This window comes from Sinohyriopsis cumingii, chromosome 2, assembly GCF_028554795.1.
Source record: "Sinohyriopsis cumingii isolate HCF-2022 chromosome 2, ASM2855479v2, whole genome shotgun sequence".
Taxonomy (NCBI): domain Eukaryota; kingdom Metazoa; phylum Mollusca; class Bivalvia; order Unionida; family Unionidae; genus Sinohyriopsis; species Sinohyriopsis cumingii.
The window spans coordinates 35,556,781-35,578,671 of NC_142962.1; the positions used below are offsets into that span (position 1 = coordinate 35,556,781).

Sequence of the window (21,891 nt, forward strand, 5' to 3'; positions counted from 1 at the left end):
TCAAGATACATTAGATTTCCATAGCTGGAAATAGGCCTATTGCTCAAGTGTGAAAAATTGGATTACAGCAGTATCGATATTATTTTCAATTGTCAAAATGGTATCAGTGATATTAAGGGTGTTGTGAATGGACAGCTGAAAATACTGAAGTTGAATGAAGATTGGGGGACAGTAACCTGTTCATGTTATGATTTACTTTTGGTAGGGCTTAACATAAATTGTTGGTGAAATAAGAGTCCGTGTTAAGTCTTGGTTATGTGGGCTTTAACAACATTTTTCAGCACTTGATAGGATATACTTAGCAACCAGTATATTTGGTGGAGGAAGAACCACCAACCCACATGAAGCTACTGACAGGCTTTTTCACATACCATTTTTGGCCAAGCCAAGATTTAAACTCGCATGAACAGTGGAGAGATATACGAATGATCGGTAAAGGTGAGTGCCTTGGACAAATTGGGACCCCTCCACAACATTGAAGGTGTAAACAAATGAATAGCTGAAAATATGAAGGTTACTCGAGCATAAAAATTATCTAGTGACATAATTTTTGTAGGGCTGGTTGTTGTCCTTGGGATGCCACTTTTCCCAAGTGTAGGTAGAATAGGGTCAAATGAACATCTGATAAATTTATTAAAAAAGGAACAAGCATGCTAATGAACAAACAAAATGCTACATCTGCTATCAACTTTGTTAATGAGGGGATAATTATTCATAAAAACAAAGTATAGCAATTCACACTTTTAATGTAAACGAAACTATAATACTCTGAGTGATGCCTTATACACTCGCCTTGTGTTTATTAGTCCTCAGTGTAGATTAAATCTCTGTGCAAAAACATATTTTTTTCTTTTATTAAAAGTGACCTTGACGTTTTGACTTGGAAATTGATGGTATTTCCTTACCCTAAGTGCAGACCATCAGCACAGTTTGGTAACTGTTTTTGGCTTAAGTCATCTTGGATTTTATGCGCATTATAACATAACCTCAGTGATGTAAACATTCACTCCAGGAAAGGGATCAAAGTGAATCTGCTTGATATAAACAATCTTCAAGAGAGCACAGATATTGCTAAATCCCCCCCCCCCCCACCGGTCTGATATCTGCAAATCTATTTAGATACATTCTGGATAGGCTGAGACAAAATCACTGTACATCAAAGATTGTTGAGTTCACCTGTCATGCAGAAATTAACTATCATTTATCCTTGGATAAGAGTGAACTTGACCCATTAAACATGCAAAAAGTCCTGAAGTCTGATGAACATTATATTGGAACAATACACTGTGCTTTACAGAAGGCATACTAAATTGTCCAAGTGAGACTTCCTCTCTTAAATTAATTTTGATAAAATGGCATCTAATATTCCTTGCCAAAAATATATACATGTACATACAAAATGGCTGCTCATGCCAATATAAATGCAATGGATGAAACCTTGGTTCAGTATGCAAGGGAAAGAGAGACTTCTACTAATTTCTGTTCTTACCCAAAAAAGTAAAAATCAAACTTGCTCATTTGATATTAAAGCCATTTCTTATATTAAATTTGATTTCAATCTAGGAAGTCTTGAAAACATTATTTAGCAAAAAGGAAGTTTACAACGGATGGTCACAGAATGCACATGACAACCTCTTCATAGTACATGGCAGGGGTATTAAGAAAGATGTACAGTACATCAAAATGGATTTCCAAGGATACCGTACAAAACTGCCAGCAACAGTTTAATCTTAGTTTCTGAAGAAAGTGGGCTGGGGTAAATAATGGAAAACTGCAAGTTACTAAGTGATGATAAATTTATTTCTAGGTCTTACAGTTTATAAAATATATGCCTCTTTTGTACAGTAATTGATCTTAAAATTGTTCAAAATTGTATATAAAAGTATTATTCAATAAGGTTAACATACCTGATTTTATTCCAGTAAGTGTTTCAAGATGATTTATCAAAAACTTTCTGCATATAAGACTCTATGCTCAAAAAGATACAAGAAGTTACAAACATGCTTGGTTACAATTGTTCAAAAATCCAAAATTGAGTATGGGGACAAGAACACATTTTTAAAACAATAAGGCTGAAGAAAATCTTTTATCGGAGTAAATGGGTTTCTTTGATGATTTGTAATGCAAATAAAGCATTAGAACATCCATTACCTTGCAAACCCTGAGTGAAAAGGATGTTAGCCACATCTTTTGAGTTGTTTAACAGTGCATGTGCAAATATGTTGTCAAAAGTCTGAGAATAGTTGTCTCCCCTTCAATAGTGGGATTGGCAACACATCCCAAAACTCAAAGTACTTGGTGAGCAAAACACACGCTCTTCCAGGAATATAAATGTGGAGATGGCCTGAGAAATCAAGTTAAGAGGTGGAGGGAGTTGTATCCCTTTACCTTAAAGTTGGCCCTGGCTCCAATCTTAAAATATGCGAAATAGCTTTGTGATTAGCACAGATCTATCTAAAGAGAATGCTAAAGAAAAAGAGTTACCATATTTGAACTTTCAAAACAGAGACACTCTTGAGAGTGGGTATATCTATCGGTATCTGTATAGAAATTTATGGACCAAAAAGGAGGATATGTCCAGGAAAAAAAGGACATATGACAACCCTAGATTATCATTGTGAAGCTGCTTAGTGACATGGGGAAATTATCCTCAAGTTCAGTTGACCCCTTTGGGAGGAAAAGTCTCTGACAATGGAAAATGTTTTATCAGACTTCCTTCCTATGGCTTGAAAGACATTAATGAGAGAAGAGTTTCGCAAAGAATGCAGTGCTGGAAGTGACTTCCCTAACTATATTAACTAATATGCATATGAAATTCATATGGTCTAGGGTAGGTGAGTGGATAACCCGAGCCTTAACAGAAATATCAATCTCTCCTCTACAAATTAAGACCTCCCTCTTCTGATCATCTCAATATATTTAAGATATCACTTTAGTTCCCTGAGAAACACCCTATGAAATGATAGCCCTAAGAAGATAAGTTTCAAAACAATAAAAAATGTATTTCCCATATCCTGTTCTTAACAATGAAACCAGTGGCCATCATGAGAGAATCTAACCAACAGTACTACAGTTGGGGTTGACTGATAAGGCAGGAACTGCATTGAATCTGCCTGCTAAGGCAAAGGTAACCCAGGAAGATGGTCTTGTACAGAAGACAAATGAGTAATGCTGATGCAAAACCCATCAGAGTCATCTTATTTGCTGAGATGGAGCCTACGACATTCAAAACCCTGGCCATTTGGTCTAACTGATCAAGTTCCAACTGCTACTGTTGTGTGAGGATTATAACCGGGGATTTTATATGGAGGTGAACCAAACTAGGAAGATCTGTAGCTGCAATGACAATACCCAAGCCAAGGAGCAAATGGATTCCCAAGTTAATCTTAACCAATCCAAAATGGATACAAGAGTAATCATCAAGGCACAACACAATAGGAAGCTAACGTGATATAGAAAGCTTGTAAACTGTAGGTTTTGGTGGGTGAAAAGCCAGGGCATCATAAAAAGATTTCATGTTGCTCACTTTGCATCTTCTGAGGATGACCAGATAATTCTATGTCAGTCACATGGTGGTGGCCGTGGAGAAGAGGTCCCTGGAAATAAACTCCAGTGTTTCAGGGAAGACCTGTGAATGGGAATATGAAGGTCTAAACTAAAAAGAGAGTTCCTCTCTGAGGGTCATCATCAGGATCTCTATTCTTAGCTTGTCTCATTTTCTGTGGAAGGATGGCAGTGATAAGAACTTGGCAAAAGTCAATCCACATCTCCCAGTGCTATGTTGTCTCTTGCTCTGGGAAACACTTACAAGGAGTAAGGTTTAGAATGAGGATTTTCTATCAAAAGTGCCCTATGGTTTGGGGTCTTTATAAGTTCTCTGGTCGCTAGGCCCATGAAAGTGTTACCTCTTTTGTGACCTCTTCTCTGATCTAATTGTTGCTGTAAAAAAAAGGAAACTGGAAGACAATGGCTGAGAACTGTCTTTATCTTTGAATAGAACAGACATGAATTGTAAGGCATCTATAAGCTTAACAGAAGCAACAATAAAATTGGAAAATTAGTGTTGAACTACCATGTCAATATATGAACCATGGACAATACTGACACCCAGGCAGAAGAAAGGTCTGTTTCAAAGATGTCAGCAATTGTACCAGGCTGTGGTACCTGCTTGAAGGAAGGTTCATTTTTCTTTATTAAAATATTGATAGACACAAGAATTCCAGTGGAGACCACTAATGCAGCAAAACTCAGAAGGCAGCAGCTGAAAGACTTCTTCAGTGGCTGCAAGAATGGCAGCCTTCCCTGGACATTGTTGTATCAAGCGGAAACAAAGGGGCTTGCAAAAATGTTTTAGATATGTGAAGAGTGGGATGTCAAAGAAGCCTTCTGCAATAGTAGCAAAGACTCCACTGGGGATGCTGGATGGCTGGGATGCTAAATCAAACTGGGAGTCTAAGCTGGAAAAGAGTAATTTCCTGGTGCTCCTTTGGTTGTTATTGAAAGTCTCAGAGGAGTCAGAAATGGACATCACTACAACCAATACTGGGTCAAGACCAAGATGGAACTGACAAGTGCCAGTCCATACTGACTTCATAGGTTTTATACTGAATATTCTGGGGAAATTAATCAGTAACAATGCCAGGGCTGCAAGTGGCATAACTAGGTGTGACGTGTTATATACATCTGAGACACATGACTGGGTATGTCAAGAAGACACAGTGTACCCAGAGCCAGTGATAACAAAGACGAGTCAATTCCAGGGCTGGACCGAATGAGGTACAATACCGGCAGACACAAAGCATTAAGAGGCCCTACACTAGCTATCAAGTGATCAACATTGCCAATATCAAGGAATATGTGTGCTGTTGGTTTCTCCAGAACTGGGCCCCTGTACCATCTCATCTGCACCTGGACACTTTAAAGATGGCCTCTCTAGGAGAGCTGTTTGGCTGAAACTACTGCCTATGTCCTCCATACACTAAGCACAGAATTTATGTGTATGGGCTGACACTATATACAGGTAATGCAGGTGTGGTGATTAGCTTTAAACAGCTTAAACCTTTTACATGCTCCATCTGTAATCCTACCCAATGTTACCTCAGTTCAAGACATATTACATATACAGGTACGATCAGTCAAGCATTGCACTGTGCTTAAAGTGAAGTTAAATAAATGCCAGAGAATTACAGAAATGATAATTTGCTGGAAATAAGATGCAGTAAGCTCCAGTACTGAGATGGTAATTACTACGAACCAACAGAGTAAAGATGGTGCCAGTTAGCTTATTTTGCAACTAAGTAGAGAAATGAAATGCAAAATATTCATCCTCAATGAGGACAGAATTAAAATCGGTAATAAAATAAATAAAATAAAATCGGTAATAAAATAAATAAAACTTCCCAACCACTCTAATCTGATTTGTTATTGGTAAGCACATGAATACTCTGAACTGTTGTGTAAAACAAGCCAAAAGATGTGGCTGTTCAAATATATGATAAAGACAAAACAATGAAGAAGATGAAAAAATATTATTACTTCAACAATTTCATCAAAATCGGTTTTAAAATTTGACACAATTTTGAAAAAGACTTTTTGACATGTTTATAATCTGAATCATATGATACTGTTACACATTACTAGCTAATGATAGCCATGCATTTTTTCACTGCTTCTACAAGAAAATGGGGGATAGTTAGAACAAAGTCTTATACGAATCCCTTGAATTTGGAGTCTTTGTAGTCTTGATCTTTGATGAAGGTAGTTTTGATATGATCTCGAATTCTTCCCATTGCCAGTTTGACTAGGTGAATAAGTGTTGTCTGAGTTAGAACTGGATCTACCTGCTGTAAAAAATCACATGGCAATCAGTGATGGTAAGTGCTGAGTAGACAATTTGTTTATAAATACAGAAAATTTTGCAACGGTATTTATCATAGACAACTGCGAAAAAGATCTATTCATTCAGAGAACTGAACTGAGTTTTAGTTTCATTACTCAATCTAATGTAAACATACTCTACTATTGAAGGTTAGATTTTCAGGAGATGTTCACTGTTCTATTTCATTACAATGAAGAAAAGAATTTGATGCTAAGCCTTACACAATACCAAAATGTCATCTAACTTTTCTTGACCGTGTCTTTTAATCAAGATATAAAATTGAGATGTTTTTAACATTTTTATTTCCCAAGCAGGATTCAATCCCATGCCTCTATTGTAACTCCACCTCATATTTTGACACCTGACACCATTACCAACTGCACCATCAAAAAATTCCCATCAAGGTTACTCCAATGATGCCGATAGAATAATCAACTATGAAAATGCATGATATATATATATATATATATATATATATATATATATATATATATATATATATATATATATATGTGTGGATACAAGTTTCATGTCAGTATTCAAATCCTATTTGAGAAATATTATAACTGCATGTATTTCTTGGATATATGCATGCAATCCATTGTTTTCATTTCACAAAATATCCCCACTCCATGAGCAAAATTTATTCCCATATCTGTATGCTAACTTCATACAGCATTTTGATGTCAGACATCTTTACTGAATGAACCAGAGGAATAAAGATATTTGTGAAATTGTGCATACAGTAAAAAAAAAAGCAATGATGTTACTACACAATGTGAGTATAGTAATATTACTATTTTTTGTGCAAAACTTATGCATATGCAAAGCCATAATATGAATCTGCAGTGATTTGATTAAATTTCAAGAATTTTTCAACTGAATTTAATTTTTTCTCTGTAAAAAAAAAAACTGAAATAAAATGCAACATTCTTTGAGGTGAAATGGAATATTTGTCTATACATCCTGTTTCTGATTCTGAAAATTCCAAAAGTCCAAACCTTGGGAAATGTGCCATATTCCAGTCACCATTGGCACTGTACTCCCTAAGTGATATACTTGACCACTAGTTAATGCGTACCTTCCTAGGTAGTTGTAGATAAACAACATAAACAACTTTAAAGTCACTATTTGATTTATATTCTAATAAAACATCTGACTTTAAGTTGAACCTCACAAATTACAAAATTAAACAGTAATTAAAATACGAGTCCTGGATTTTTTAAATGAAATTTTGTTCTTTCTTTAACCGATTCGGCCCCGATCCCGTCTGAAGGCGTGATGAGGCTGTATCCTACTTCCAAGCTCTGCAGCATCAAGGTCATTTAAGATACACCAACGTGGGTGGTATTACAAAAAAGCAGACAGATATAGCTCTAAAATGATATCAAATAATCTGGAAGTTCTAGTTGTACTACAAAATACAGAAAGAAAGACCTCATTTTTTGGACCCGTTTTTTTTTCACCCAAAATTCGCTCGAGATCGGAATGCGATTTTGTGTCAGGATGTTAGACCTTTTGGCCTCAGATCTAAGGCATACCAGTCTTAACTGCACACAGACAGGTGAACCTTTGCAAAAACTAGGATAAGGTGGGCATTTGGAATAAATTGCGGTCTCCATACGAAAATGATGGGTCCATTAAGCAAAAATAAAAATAAAAAAATAAATAAATAAAAAATCCAACTTTTACCTTTCTGCTCATGTGCAAGCAAAATAACCAATGGAAAATGTTGTTTCTAATACAACTAGGCATTAGTCTCATGGAAAATCTGTTGAAAGCCGATGTATTACGATGTATTCAGAAATAGGCCCCCAAATGTCTTTCCTACGCACATTTCAGGCAAAAATGACAAAAACCTCTGGGGCCGAATGAGTTAATGTGGCCCCAACCTGAAAGCTGTTTAAATTTATGGCATGGAAGCTGTATCATGATGGATGTTAAATGAAGTAGAAACTGTGTAATTCAGTCACTTCTTATTCCTAATATGTAATCAAGCATCATATTTAACCTCATGGTATAATACAAATACTCCATCTCACCTTCTCCTACAGCCACAAATATGTGGTTCCCTTCTGTTCAGAGTACACAAGTTTTACTTAAGATATTCCTTACAAAGAGTAGCACTGTAATATAGTCCCAAACCCATTACTAGCCCTTGCAACATGCTGTCCCATTCACCTACTAAATGACAAAACTTCCACATACTTAGATCCTGAACAACTGAATTATAACTTTGAAAAAAGGAAAACCTGAAAAAGATTCAACAATGTTTTAAATATCTTTCAAAAACTATAGTTCATATTTGACTGACAAAACATGAAATATCAAGTACTTATTATTATTCTCTCTCTCTCTCCCTCTCTCTCTCTCTCTCTCCAGCTGATACATGTGAAATTGTACAAATCTGACACCTACTGTATGTATACAATGATTTGCATAGAACATTAAAATCACACTCGGTTTAATCTCAAATAAGCATATAAGAGTATACTGACAAATGTACATTAAAAATTTGTTTAAAATTAAAAGTCTTGAAAAAAACACTGGTAAAATTATTTTCTAGGCATTAAGCTCATATGTTGTACTGTATTTGACTTTATGCAAATATAACATAACTTTAAAATTTGCTAACAATTAAATATCAATAAATAAAACACTGGTAAAATTATTTTCTAGGCATTAAGCTCATATGTTGTACTGTATTTGACTTTAGGCAAATATAACATAACTTTAAAGTTTGCTGACAATTAAATGTCAACAAATAAAACACTGGTAAAATTATTTTCTAGGCATTAAGCTCATATGTTGTACTGTATTTGACTTTAGGCAAATATAACATAACTTTAAAGTTTGCTAACAATTAAATATCGATAAATAAAACACTGGTAAAATTATTTTCTAAATATTATGCTCCTATGTTGCATTGTATTTGACTTTATGGAAAATCCAAGTTAACCTTATCAAATACAAACTCAAATTTTACACAAAATAAATATACTCAAATCCATTCCAAAAGTGAAGATACCAAGGAATGGGGATTTACCTTGAATACACCATTATGAAAATGGCACAAGGTTACTCCAAGTCTTCTAGATTGACAAACTCCATCCAAATGTCTGGATGGACCGTGTTCTTTTCAATAACATACATCAAAAAGATGCTGATTTTTATGCTATGTATTCTTTTTATGCTATGTATTCTATCATTTATACACAATTGTACATATCAAAGTAATCAGATACAAGGCCAAAAATAACAGTTTTTATTATATGCTCATTTTTTTTCCTCCATTGTATGATGCAGTATTTTTCCATACTACACAGCTTCATACTGCACAACATGTGAATATAAAAACAGCATACTGTATTAGGAACTACTTTGTAAACAGTGTATGCTCATTTAGTACACACTTTTGCTTTTGGTTTATTAGACTTGTTTGTGGATGAACTAAACAAGCTGTTTCGTCCATTTGAAAGTAGAGATGATAAAGTTAACATTGTGGACAAGTTCACCGTGTCACAAATGAAACTTTCAAACAAGCAAATGAATGATCATATCTGCAATGTAAACAACAAACGTGAGAGACACATTAATTGAAAATATCATTCTGATCATTTAAACAGTTATTTAGGAGAAATATTTGTAAACTTTAACAAATAGAATGGTTCAGATTATGAATAGCGTTCTCTAGGGTCTGTAAAAATAGTACAAAAGAGCATATTGAGTCAAAGGACTATCGCATATCAATCAAACATGAACCATTTTACAAGTCATTCAAAACACTAAATTGGAGAAAAAAGTGCAACTGAAGATTTTGGTAGGGAACTAAAATCCTCATAGCCAATAAGCCAAAATGATGAAAAAGTATTATTTCCACTGGCTACATGGACTGTCACACAACAACTGCTTTGCAATTTTCCCATTTTAAAATATTTTGACAATGTTAGGCTAGCGATAGAAGATGTACACTGTATGACACAGGTCATAGCTGGGGTCAATCCAACAGTGACGATGCAAGTGACAGGGCATAAACATATGCTTTCTCTAGCTGGTAATAATAATGGTAATAAATATGCTTATATTTATGCATCTTACATTTCCTCAAAATGTACTTTCTAGGTTAGTTCTGCAAATCCGAATGACATGACCCATGTCATGGAAAACCTGATACATATCAAAATTATTCTGTAATTTCAACTACATTTCCAACTGAAATCATATTTTCCACACTGCACTGAATTGACCCAATAAATCCAGTCTATCATAAGCAGAAATGCTGAACTGAGTTTGATCAACACAAAAACAAAATCCATCCATTCCAGACCAACTGAAAAGATTTTTCAATGTGCATCCATTTAAAATATGACTCTAAATTTCAATTTTAAGACCAAAACAAGAATTTTTTAAAAACCAATATCGAGTAAATGATGTAGTTCAAAGGTCTCTGGTCAGTGCTGTGTGTGCATTAATATTGTTACTGTGTATTAATGAATCTATGGTCGTGTATTTATTTTGAAATACAACATAAATTCAATTACTTCGATTCCTGTGGTGTATTCCTTTATTAATAAGTGTTAGGTAGGAAAATTTAATGAGTATATAATAAAAATGTTGATGCATTTGTAAGGGAAAATATGAACTCATTTTTTCAGCCAAATACTGCACTCGCAAGGTTGTGCAGTATTACTCAGAATAAACTCATTCATATTTTCCCATATAAATGCAGTAACCTACTAATAAAACACATTTACACACATGAATATAAATAATTCTGCCATATAAATAATCAATAATGGGGATGACTTGAATATAATCATTTAAATGAATCAAATACCAACACCACAATTTCATAGTGCCTGAGGATAAAATAAAAAGAGGATAATTGATTTAAAAATGGTATGATTTTGCACTAAAAATAATGTGTATACATGTTACAAGACTGCTTAACGTTATATAAAACACATCTGTATCAATACAGTCATAAATGAAGACAAGAGGCTCAATATGTACAATCTCCATAAACTGTTCTAATGTTCAATAAAGTACAATTATAATGCAATACGTCAAATATATAATATTGTATTGCCAATAATACATGATTAACATACTGAAATCTTTAAAGCAACTAAAAATGTAATTAATTAATTGAATAAGTAAGGTGATCCTCTGTTGGACATATGTTGCTGACTAAGATTAAAACAGCTAAAGAACTAGACTAGCTCCAGTCAGCTTTTTCAACACGAGTTGAGAAGAGCAACTTGATTCTTAAGTAAACAACAGAGGGGTAAATTTGAAAGATCAGCTTCTCGTTGAAGACATTTGCTTTCTTTTCATCATTAGTCCTCCTTGTGCAAAAAAATATGACTGCCTCAGGGTTTATACCAAGATGTTACTAAAATCAGTCCCTCCTATGCCATATGAATCATAATGATGTAGTAGTTTATTATCACAGATATGTGCAGAACCATAAGCAAATAAAACAGTTACATCCGACTTGTCCAGAAATGTTCAATTAATGGTAAAGCATTTTCAGTGTAGCAAGTCTGCTTGTTGTCCAAAAAGAAACAATTTTTAAAAGACCAGAGAGGCATCAAATACTGTTTTTGGATAAAATTATATAGTCTGAAAGACATTATTTATATAAATAAATAGCTTGTTAAAAAAAATGCACATTCCTCACAGCTCATAGTCTTTCACAATATATCACTGCTCTGAAAAGCATGGTGAGGAATATGACAAAACTAGTATAACACAAAAGTACTACAGTTTCAATAACATATAATCCAGAACTAAAAATGACTCATTTTCTAAAACATTTAATAATTATGTATATTAATACCTCCTTTGAATGTTATTACAATAATTTTAACAAATATCTGGACACAACTTCAATTTCCAAGTAATAAATTTCCAACAAGAGTCGTTAGAATTTCAGGATCCCCTGATGTGGACATGTATTATGAATCAAAATGTTTCAGAATGCAAGAAATATTTAAATAGATTTTTATGTGGAAAATAATTTGAGGTCAATCTCCTTCAGGAAACAGTATTAACAACCAATTAGTTTTTATACATATAAATAGCAAAAATATAAATGTACTGCAATTTACAGTAAATTGAGATTCTTTAATAAAACATAAGACAAATTCTGAAACAGTTGTAAAATATTCTTTTGATTAATCTCAGGACAGATTTTTTATTGCAAACAACTATCCTTCCTTAGGGATATTATTTTGCATTGTTCAAAAGGAAAACATTAGCCCCATTAAAATAATATCATTGACTTTGAGGACAAACACAACAAACAAGTTACTGGCCCCAGTGAAGATTGCAATTTTGAGAGAAGCTTAGCTAACATTGTGGTACATATACTGAAAGAATACTTGTACTGCATTAATGAAGTCCAAAGTTCAATCCTTGCTTACGCACATTGAAGTTGAACATTGAACTGTTGTACATTTGTAAGCACATCTATTTATCAATAAAAGATGATTTTATGTACAGCTGCCAACCATTCTGTGAACAACTAATTGTATTTTTAAATCTGATTAGCTGAGTACACAATTATTTTAACGATTTAACAATAACATGTTCTGTTGCTACAAAACCATAAGGACAAAATAATTCAAATTATGCATGCCTTGTAATCTTCATTACAATTAACAGATTGGCAAAGTACATGTAAAACATCAAGTGACTGATACAGTACTGTTATTGAAACGACCATTAAATGTACTATGTACCATGCAGGTAAACAATGCAAAAATATTGTCAGAAGTACAGACAATGCACTATTTTATGCTAGATCTTAAGCACATTAGTGTCTCAAACTAGTTAACTTCTAAAACTTTTCTTTCTTCCTCATTATTATGGTGCACTGAAATAACGAAATATGCCAAACACCATACCACTGCCAAATGAAAATCTAACGCAAAATTTTTGAGGAATAACATTAGTCATTACCTCACATCTAAATCACTTCTTTTTTTTTTTTTTGCTTTATGATTATCTCAAAATACATTGCTATTTTTAATACAAAATAATATATATAATAATAATTCTTCAACTTAAATGTCTATTCCAACAATGTTAAAATTCTATTCATGTATATATAAAAAATACAACTGCTCTAATCTGCCCACTAGTGTTCTCTACAGGAATTCAATCACAAGTTTTTGTATATTTTGGTGCATACAAAAAAGTATACTACAGTTAATTAAGCTCTACAGTCAAGCTATACATGTATAACCAATTCATCACAATATTTGGTTAAACAATTAATCTAATGTCTACAGTTCCATCATTTCAAGCTAGGTTATGCATATCAAAACTGCTTTTGTATTCTACCAATGATTAAAATAAAATGTTGTGATATGTAATGTTTCCCGTCCATAATTCTTTCTCTTTTACGCAATTTTTTCAGCAAAACTAAGCTAATGGGCCAACAATTCCTGTTCTTGCACAAAATTATGAAAACTATTTTACTGCTGGCAGAATCTGGATGAACACAGGTTTGTCACTATCTGAATGTTAAGAGCCTAATAAAAATACATTATCTCAAGATAAGTCCCTGGTCTCCTTGCCCTTTTAAAGATCATTTTTATAATAAAACTTGAACCAAGAGAATGCAAGTAGGGAGTATTCACTTTATAAAAAAATAGTTTATTAAAAATTTGTTTTGACAAGTCAAATTCACTACAATTTTACTCAATCAAGCTTTCAATAGGAACATCATGAAATGGGTTATATGGTACAATACATGAATAATTTAAACTTAACATATTGTAATTTTATATTTGGACCTAGAATTATATCACCAAATGTCACAATTCAGGTGCATTGCTGTAATGGTACAAAAATCAACTTATATTCCAGGAAATTTTATTCTAGGTTATCTATTTCATCTAACAATCACTGGAAACATGAAATTGACACTATTTTTCATCAACCAATCACTGGAAATGGTGAAACTGACACTATTTTCTATGGACACATAAAATAGCATATACATGTACATTATTGTTCAAGTGCCATTCCTAATTAAGTCAGCAATTCAAATCAAGCATCACACTATACTTTACAACACTGCAAATAATGCCAAGCTCGTGGTTAGTACTGGCCATAACCTACCATTCCACAGATGAACGGATTGAGAGCTAGAGAGAGACTCTGATCTCACAGAAATAGAATCTGAAAGAAACAAAAGATATAAATGTATCATCTCACTGTAAAATATAACAACTTCAGCCTACACTTTTTGAAAGTCGTTGCTTCTCATTTATCCCTGCAGCTAAACAGGTCTATGAGAACCAAAGATTGGTCTTGTGTTTGTTGTTAAGCTGTGGGCTTTGGAAATTTATTTTACATTGAAGCATGATCAAAACTATCACATGTACTATAAATTAGATAGTTGCTTTTTATCTGAACTTGTTAAAATTTCTTTTCATATATTTTATATGTCTTCAGTTTCTCAACTGGCCACTTTCTTTTTTATATAAATTTGACAATTTTCTATCTAAACAGAATAAAGGTATTTATTTTGCATCTCTGCTTAAGAGGATTCTAAAGTAGGCTTTCTTATTTTTCTGCTTAAGTATTGATAACTTTTATACTGAAATGTGGCATCAGCAGGATAAAGTCAAATTTGACACTGTATATATTAAGGTACCTCAGCACATAAGTGGCTATGTAGTGCCAACAAAGTGTTTAGTTCAAAAAATGAAAAAATGAATTGCACAAAAAATTTAGAAGACAAAGACTTCCAAATAGATGTAAACATAAGGGCAATACAAAATATAAAATGTAAAACTTTTAAATTCTGTAATTAATATATCGTGGGTTTAATGGCATTTTTCAGCATATGATATGCTATATATGGTAGCCAGTATAACAGGCGGAGAAAGGACCAGGGAAAACACAGATAAGAATCATCAATAAAAGGGAAGCTATTGGCAAACTTTCTCTTTCCCATATACCCACAATGGCCAAGCCTGAAATTCCAACGCACATGATCAGACATGAGATAGCAGTAATCGATACAGGAAAGCACTTTAAACCACATGGCCATCTGGGTCATATATCTATCTATATATGGCTATCATTTCATCGGATTTAGTCTTAAAAAGGCGAAGATTTCTTGAAGGGTTTTGAATTTACAAAGGTCAGATATTATTCTGTAAGGTTTTCATAACCACTGGTTTTTGAAAATAGGGAATTTTGCAATACTTTCAACACTGACTTTTGCTGTTTCTAAGTGAGGATGGATATGTCTGCTACGAGGTGAACTGAAATCTGATATCCATGTGAACAAGGTTTTGGTATTATAGGACTAAAGGTTGTATGCAGGATAATGAAGAGCCCATTTTCGTTAATCTAAGATAAAGTGATGGTTCATTTGCCTTGGGATAGAGATCTTCTGAATGGGTAATTCTAAATGCACCCAGACAGAATTTAAGTCCCTGGTTGTGCATTGGATTTATAAGCTGATACACAGTCAAGTTTAGATCATACTAATAATCTCTATAACCAGAAAAATACCTTGCAATCTGATCCCCAATCTAATTTTGTTAGGACATAATAAATCCATGGCATTCTGACATTTATCCCCAAGGCATCTAAATGCTGAAGTAAAGTTAGTTTATGGTTGTAAAAATGCCCTAAAATGTAGTCTCCTGTACAACAGAAACAAGACAACTATCAAGAAACTATTCTGGGTCATTATGAGTACACCAACCTCCTGAAGATAGCTTTCAGAAACAAATACTGTCTACCTTATCTCTAAATTTGAAAATAAGGTCAGATAGGCAGCCCCTTAGACCTATGATAAATAGGTCATTCATTATGCTGTACTTCCATGTGGTGTCATAAACTTTCTCAAAGTAAAAATAGATGGCAACAATATGTTCTTTCTTTATTAATTTTTTTTCCAGTACTGTATTATCATTTATTTTCATGGTTTAATACATGTTAAAAAATACATTTTTGTGAGTACTCAAATTCATGGTTTTGCTTGTCAAAGTTTGCATATAAGTAAGCATTTAATTTTGTGGTTTAACCACTACAAATACCCAAAATAAAAAATGAAAAAGAATAAAACTATGTCAGTACAAATAGCTGTCACCGAAATGTTTAAAATAATACTCCCACATGTATGTCACAAATCAAAAACCTGACAAGTTCAATACTTCCATTGTGTTTTTATCAGAGTGAATAACATGAATGGAAGTCAATGCAGCCAACAACACTAAAACATACTATCACCTCTGGGCACAAATAAAACACCTGTCAAGATCAATCATTTATACCTTGATTATGTCTGTGTGCTCAACATCACAAGAAGCTGATGCCACTAAAGACTATGGAATCATTCCTTTGTTAGTTCATGTGTGTTCAAATCAACTTTAACCTCTAGACTTGACAATAAATAATAAAGAGAACAAAAAGAAAAATTAAAATAACACTTCCACTACTGGTATGCTTAAAAGGTCATGGAGACCAATAAAGGAAAATGATGTTACTGGTGACAATCAATGCACTTGCAACCATGTCCAGTTTGTGCTGAATGGGTAAGTATGCAGCTCATGCAACAATCAGTACATATTGTACCAGATTACAGTACTGGCATTGATTTATCAAATACAATTAGCATTGTTAATCTCAAGGAATGAAACACAGTCAGAAAATGGGCAGGGGCTAATTTGTTATCATCATGCATGGCTAATTTTTCATTGGGTCTTTAAATTCATGGTTGGTGCAACAACAGAAACCATGAGTAATGGTCCCCATAACAATTTCTGATTCTATTTGTTTGTTTGGTTTGGTGCTTCAAGGTATAACAATACAAGTAGGTTACTTAGTGACAAGACAATTAGAGCAATAAATGCTTTAAGTCTCTGGTCTAATTTTGCTTCTCTGGCATCTAAATCTACATTGAATGTCCAACATAAATTTGTTGGATTCAAGATACCTGTCTAGTAGTCTTAAAATGTATCATCTGTTGCATGGTTTTGCAAATAAACCTTGTTAAATGGAGTAACAGCTGGAAGGGCTGGTTCTCACCAAGACTGCAGGTAGTGGCCCATTTCCCAAATTTTACTGAAAATGTTCAGCAGTGTATTTAAACCTGCAATAGGTAAGTGTTTCTGTGCTGGGTATCATCTGGTATTGATGAAGTGTCATGGGCTAAATTAAGGGTGTCTTGGAACTCTCTAAAAGTGAAAGGTTTATTGTAATCTTGAACATCTCAGTAGATTAGATTTTTAAGGAGTTTGGAAGACATACATGGAAAAAAAATTATACTATTATTTTAGCTGATCACCTTGAAAAATGTTTGGAGTATTTAGCTATCTGAATGACAGTACCATGAACGGCACATTATACTGCCACTCCATGTTTTAATAGTGCTCCATGTAGACACTAGAAGGGCATGGTTCTCTGGAGATTACTAATTATAAGATTCTTATCAGCTGTATTATGACTATAACCTATGACCTTAGAATCTTTGGATTTCTTTAGTACCCAAATTTCAAGTCAACCATAAAGCTGGGTCAAGGAATTTATTCTAGAACAAGTTAAGCAAACCCTATTGTTCTTGAAGTCAAAATTACCTTGACCTTTGAACCCCATAATCATGAGGCCTCTGCCATAGATTAAGTCCCCTACAAACTTTGGTCAAGAAGAATGGCCTAGAACTAAAGTTATTATGCAAAAACAATTTCTGCTTTCAGTCAGTGACCTTGATCTTTGACATTTTGTCCAAAATATATATAGGCTTCTATCTTAACTAACATGCAAGTCATCAACAAATATTTTGGTTCAGAAACCAGGCTTCTTCTTTCAGTTATAGTGATCTTAACTTTGAATCTAGATATCAATAAGCTTCTTCTTTACCCCATGAGCAAGCCAAGCAAAAAGTCTGGTCCAGATGTGTGATGTAGAATAATGTTATTACACAGAAACCACTGGCCTTGTTTCAGTCAAACTGAACTTAACAATTGAAATTTTGACCCAAAAATGAATAGGCTTCTTCCTTACCTCAAGTGCAAGCCATCCAACATATTTGGTAACTGTAGATGGTTGGGAACTCCAGTTATTATGCAAAAAATAAAAAAATTCTGTCATCAACCTTGACCTTTGACTTTTTGACACTGAAACTTATTGGATTCTTCCTTGCCTCAACCTTCCACATCAAGTTATTGTGCAGAAATCTGTCTTCCTTCAGTCACAATGACTTTGATCTTTGACCTTCTGATATCATTCAGGTTCTTCCTTACCCAAACTGTAAACCATCCATAAACTTTTGGTAGCTGTAGATTGTAGAGAAGCAATTTTTTCTTCTTTTAGTCAATGTGACCTTGACTTCTGACTGTTCAACCAAAACATTCAAGAATAGCAAAAAAAGGTCCTGTCACTAATTGTTCATAAAACATTAGCTGAATGAGGATTCAAAATTAATCAAATTTGCAGTGGTTCAAGATCATATCAAATACATGTATATAAAGAAAGGTTTATGTTGGTCAGTGAACATTTTTAGCAAAACACAATTATTGTGATCACAGCAGTCTTTCACAACAAAAAGACTGAAAGTTCAATTTATAATTGGTCATAACGATTTCCTATGGTCCTGTATACTTTTTGGTGATTTGATCATGTTACTTTACAGTACCTGTTGTGATTATTAAAACAATATATGCATCAGGAATAAGGGAGAAAACAAACAATGACAGAAGACCATTAAATTCTGAGGGGAAAAAACCCCTACATTTTGTTTACAGTCAAGGAAGAAATTTCCACATTTAAATTTTACAGGAAAATATACAGGTAAAGTGGCTGTAACGACTATTAAAATTAAATGTACTGGTAACTGTCATATCATTTTGTTGTCATTGACCTTACAATATTTTGAATCACAATTAACTGTTATATTTTCCAAAGAACAGGGTGATAATCATGGGATGTATGTTGAACTTGTCTCCAAGCATCTTGATAGCCATGGCCTCCTTGCTGAGCCTGAATAAACACTTTTGCTAAAACAGTGTTGTAGACATCAGGATGTATCCACATACAAAATAACATGGCTCAGTGACCAATTGTACATAACTGACCACATAAGAAATTCAAAGTAATCTTGGGTGTGGTCAGATGTACAGACAAAATAAATATATTTTCTTAGTGGTGTAGTTTAAGGTATTCATCAAAATATCTGGTTTAATGCCATTTCTAAGTGCTATACACAGCAGCCAGTATAACTGGTGGAGAAAAAAAATGGAAAAACCCCAGTAAGAACCACCAACCTACAGGAAGTTACTGGCAAGCTTTTTCACATATCCACATTAGCAAAACCCATAAATCGAACCCACATTGACACTGGTGAGATGGCAGTGATCAGTAAAGTCAAGCACTTTGGTTAACTTGGCCACCCAAGGCCCTGGTTAAATGATAAAAATCCATTCATACTTGATTATGTTAAATTTATCATGCTTACAAGCCAGTACAGTTAAAAATGCAAGTCAAGACAATAATGCAAGTGATGACCTTTAATGTGATCCCAAGGTCATTTGGGTCAGGTTTTCAAAACCCCTTAACAAAACATGTAGGTGGTCAAATTTGCACCAATTTCATTCAGAACCAATTAAATTATTGTATTAATTGTTTACTAAAATGCAAGATTAATGCCAGTATTCCAACAAGTGATAACAAGATTTTCAAGAATTTTTTATTTTGTTTTGTGATGCCACTTTTTGAGCACAATAGGTCATATATGATGGCCAGAAGATTTGGTGGATGAAGGCTCATGGGAAGCTACTGGCAAGTTTTCTGAAATACCCATGCTGGCTGAGTCAAGACTCAAACCCACGCAGTGGATAGATGTCAGTGATTTGTAAAGATGAGTACCTTAGACCATCTGGCCACCTGAGGACATTTATTTTCAATTCAGCCACTATGGTACTATGTTGAAAGTCAGATAAGCACCAATTTCATTTAGAACCAGCTATATATTACTATAAACCAGAAAAAAAACAAATAAAAATTTCAGAGTAAACACCAACACCAACAGGTTTAAACTAATGTCAGCACTGGAAATGGAAGAATATCAAAATTTAATTAAATGACCAAAGGGCACAGAAAATAAACTAAAATGCAAAGTATGGGGACTTAAATTGTTAACTGCAAAAAAATCAAGGATACTACTAAAAGAACTTATGGCAAAATAAACTTAGATTAAGGACATTTAAATGCTAAAGGCACATTATTTTCAACTAACAAAGTCCAGGAAAAAGAAGGATAATATTCCAATTGATTGGAAATGATCACGATAACAGAGTGTACTAACTTACTTTGATGGGATGTCCCCAGATCTGGAGTCTTAGTAGATGGACTTGGCACATCAATTATTGGAGAGCTTGTATAGGAAGTACCTGGATTTCTGGCTGATTTACAATTAGCAGGATTTCCTCTCCTGAAAATATAATCATATATATTCTTTTCAAACAATATCTTAATATTTGATTGCTTCAAAAATAAGGTGTTCTTCATATAAATTACATTAAAATGAGACAAATGACTTTCTGAAAAAATGTCCTACTTATGCAAAATTATTTCAAGATGATGATGATGATGATGATGACGATGAAGATGATGTAAACTGTACTTACCTGGCTGGGTCAATGAATTTGTAAACAGCACCTCCATCATGAGCTGTACTTGGGAAACTGGTTGTCAGCATGTAAATCTCCCCTGAAATGTAGGCAAAAGTAAAAAGAGTTAAACTCTGATTATCCATGGCTAAATGGGCATAAAAATTAACCCAGAACACTTAATAGAGAAGTTAAACTGTTGTACTGATTAGCAGAGGTGAATCAATATACCTGTGCCATGTACAGATATGTACTGTGATGCACAACCTACAATATGATAAATTATCAATACACATAACAACTTGAAGGTCTTGTCATCTTTAGAAGGATTGTCAATGGCAGGATGGCGTCCTTGACAAGATAACACCAATCATGCTAGTCACCAGTAATTCTAATTCAACCTTTTCGGCCATTTCAGGCAGCTCCATTTGATCGAATGCAGGTCTCATCTTGGTCACTGTGTCCTTTGTTTTGCATAGCATGAATGTTAAAAAACTTCTTTTTGCCAGTTTCATTCTTCACTTAACTTTGGAAGGCATGTGGTATTACCTAACACATAAGAAACAGTGTAATTTCCTTGCACAAGGAAAATCTTATCTAGAACAGGTATTGTACAAGAGCAGAGATGACTGGGAACCAAATCCCTCACTGTACTTCCAGCAGATATCTATCATTATCATTAAAAGCATATATCAATACAAAGGAGACATTTTGCAAACTGTACAATTTAATACCTTATTATCATTTAATAGCAACTTTTATTCAAATTTTCTCTGCTGCATTGTATCAACTTGGATTGAGTTTGGATGCCTACACTTCCGGTGTGTAATGCAGTAAATAAGCTACATCCAGTTTTCATTGGAGATTGATGTTTACCTGGACTGGAAAATATAACTACCAATCAGAACTGAACATAGAATATTTCTCTGTGTGGCTGCCATTGACAAGATTTCTGCATTTTCCATGAATATGCATAAACAAAAATACATTACCATCAACACAATGATACAAGCTCTTACACATTAATGATAGTGCCTGTGATAAATTCTGGTGTTATAAAATATGAACTGAGTGCAGCTCATGTTAAAATAATTCTCGCAAGTATCTGCATTAAAATACTAACTTTCTGTGTTTCTTATGTTTATATCAATGGTCAAAAATATATGATACATTTTAAGACACACATGAAGATATAAAGACTTCTAGGCTCTATTAAATAATATATGTTTAGTGTCTGATTAAAACACTGTAATCTTGAGTGGTTGTGATTGGTCTTACTATGTGTGAGTGTGTCTCCCACTGACAATGTTGGTCAAAAACTGGTCATTTTTGTCATTGTTTTTTGGCATCTTTTAAGTTCTTTTACACTATTCA

At 33.7% G+C, this 21,891-nt stretch overlaps 1 protein-coding gene across 2 annotated transcripts in view; it reads right to left on the reverse strand.

Moving 5' to 3' along the window:
* Positions 1–1,782: 1,782 nt before the first annotated feature.
* Positions 1,783–21,891, reverse strand: part of LOC149804624 (HHIP-like protein 1) — a 70,575-nt gene continuing 50,466 nt past the window's right edge. The window contains exons 7-11 of one of the 2 annotated variants that reach the window (XM_089942540.1): positions 20,536–20,617; positions 20,218–20,339; positions 14,012–14,071; positions 8,087–8,130; positions 5,705–5,843 (exon numbers count right to left, since the gene is read on the reverse strand). In XM_089942540.1, coding sequence (XP_089798666.1) covers positions 8,087–8,130; positions 14,012–14,071; positions 20,218–20,339; positions 20,536–20,617 — 308 coding nt within the window. In that variant the 3' untranslated portion in view covers positions 5,705–5,843. Of the gene's footprint in view, positions 5,844–8,086; positions 8,131–14,011; positions 14,072–20,217; positions 20,340–20,535; positions 20,618–21,891 lie in introns of both variants that reach the window. The other variant, XM_089942531.1, reaches the window with a different exon arrangement.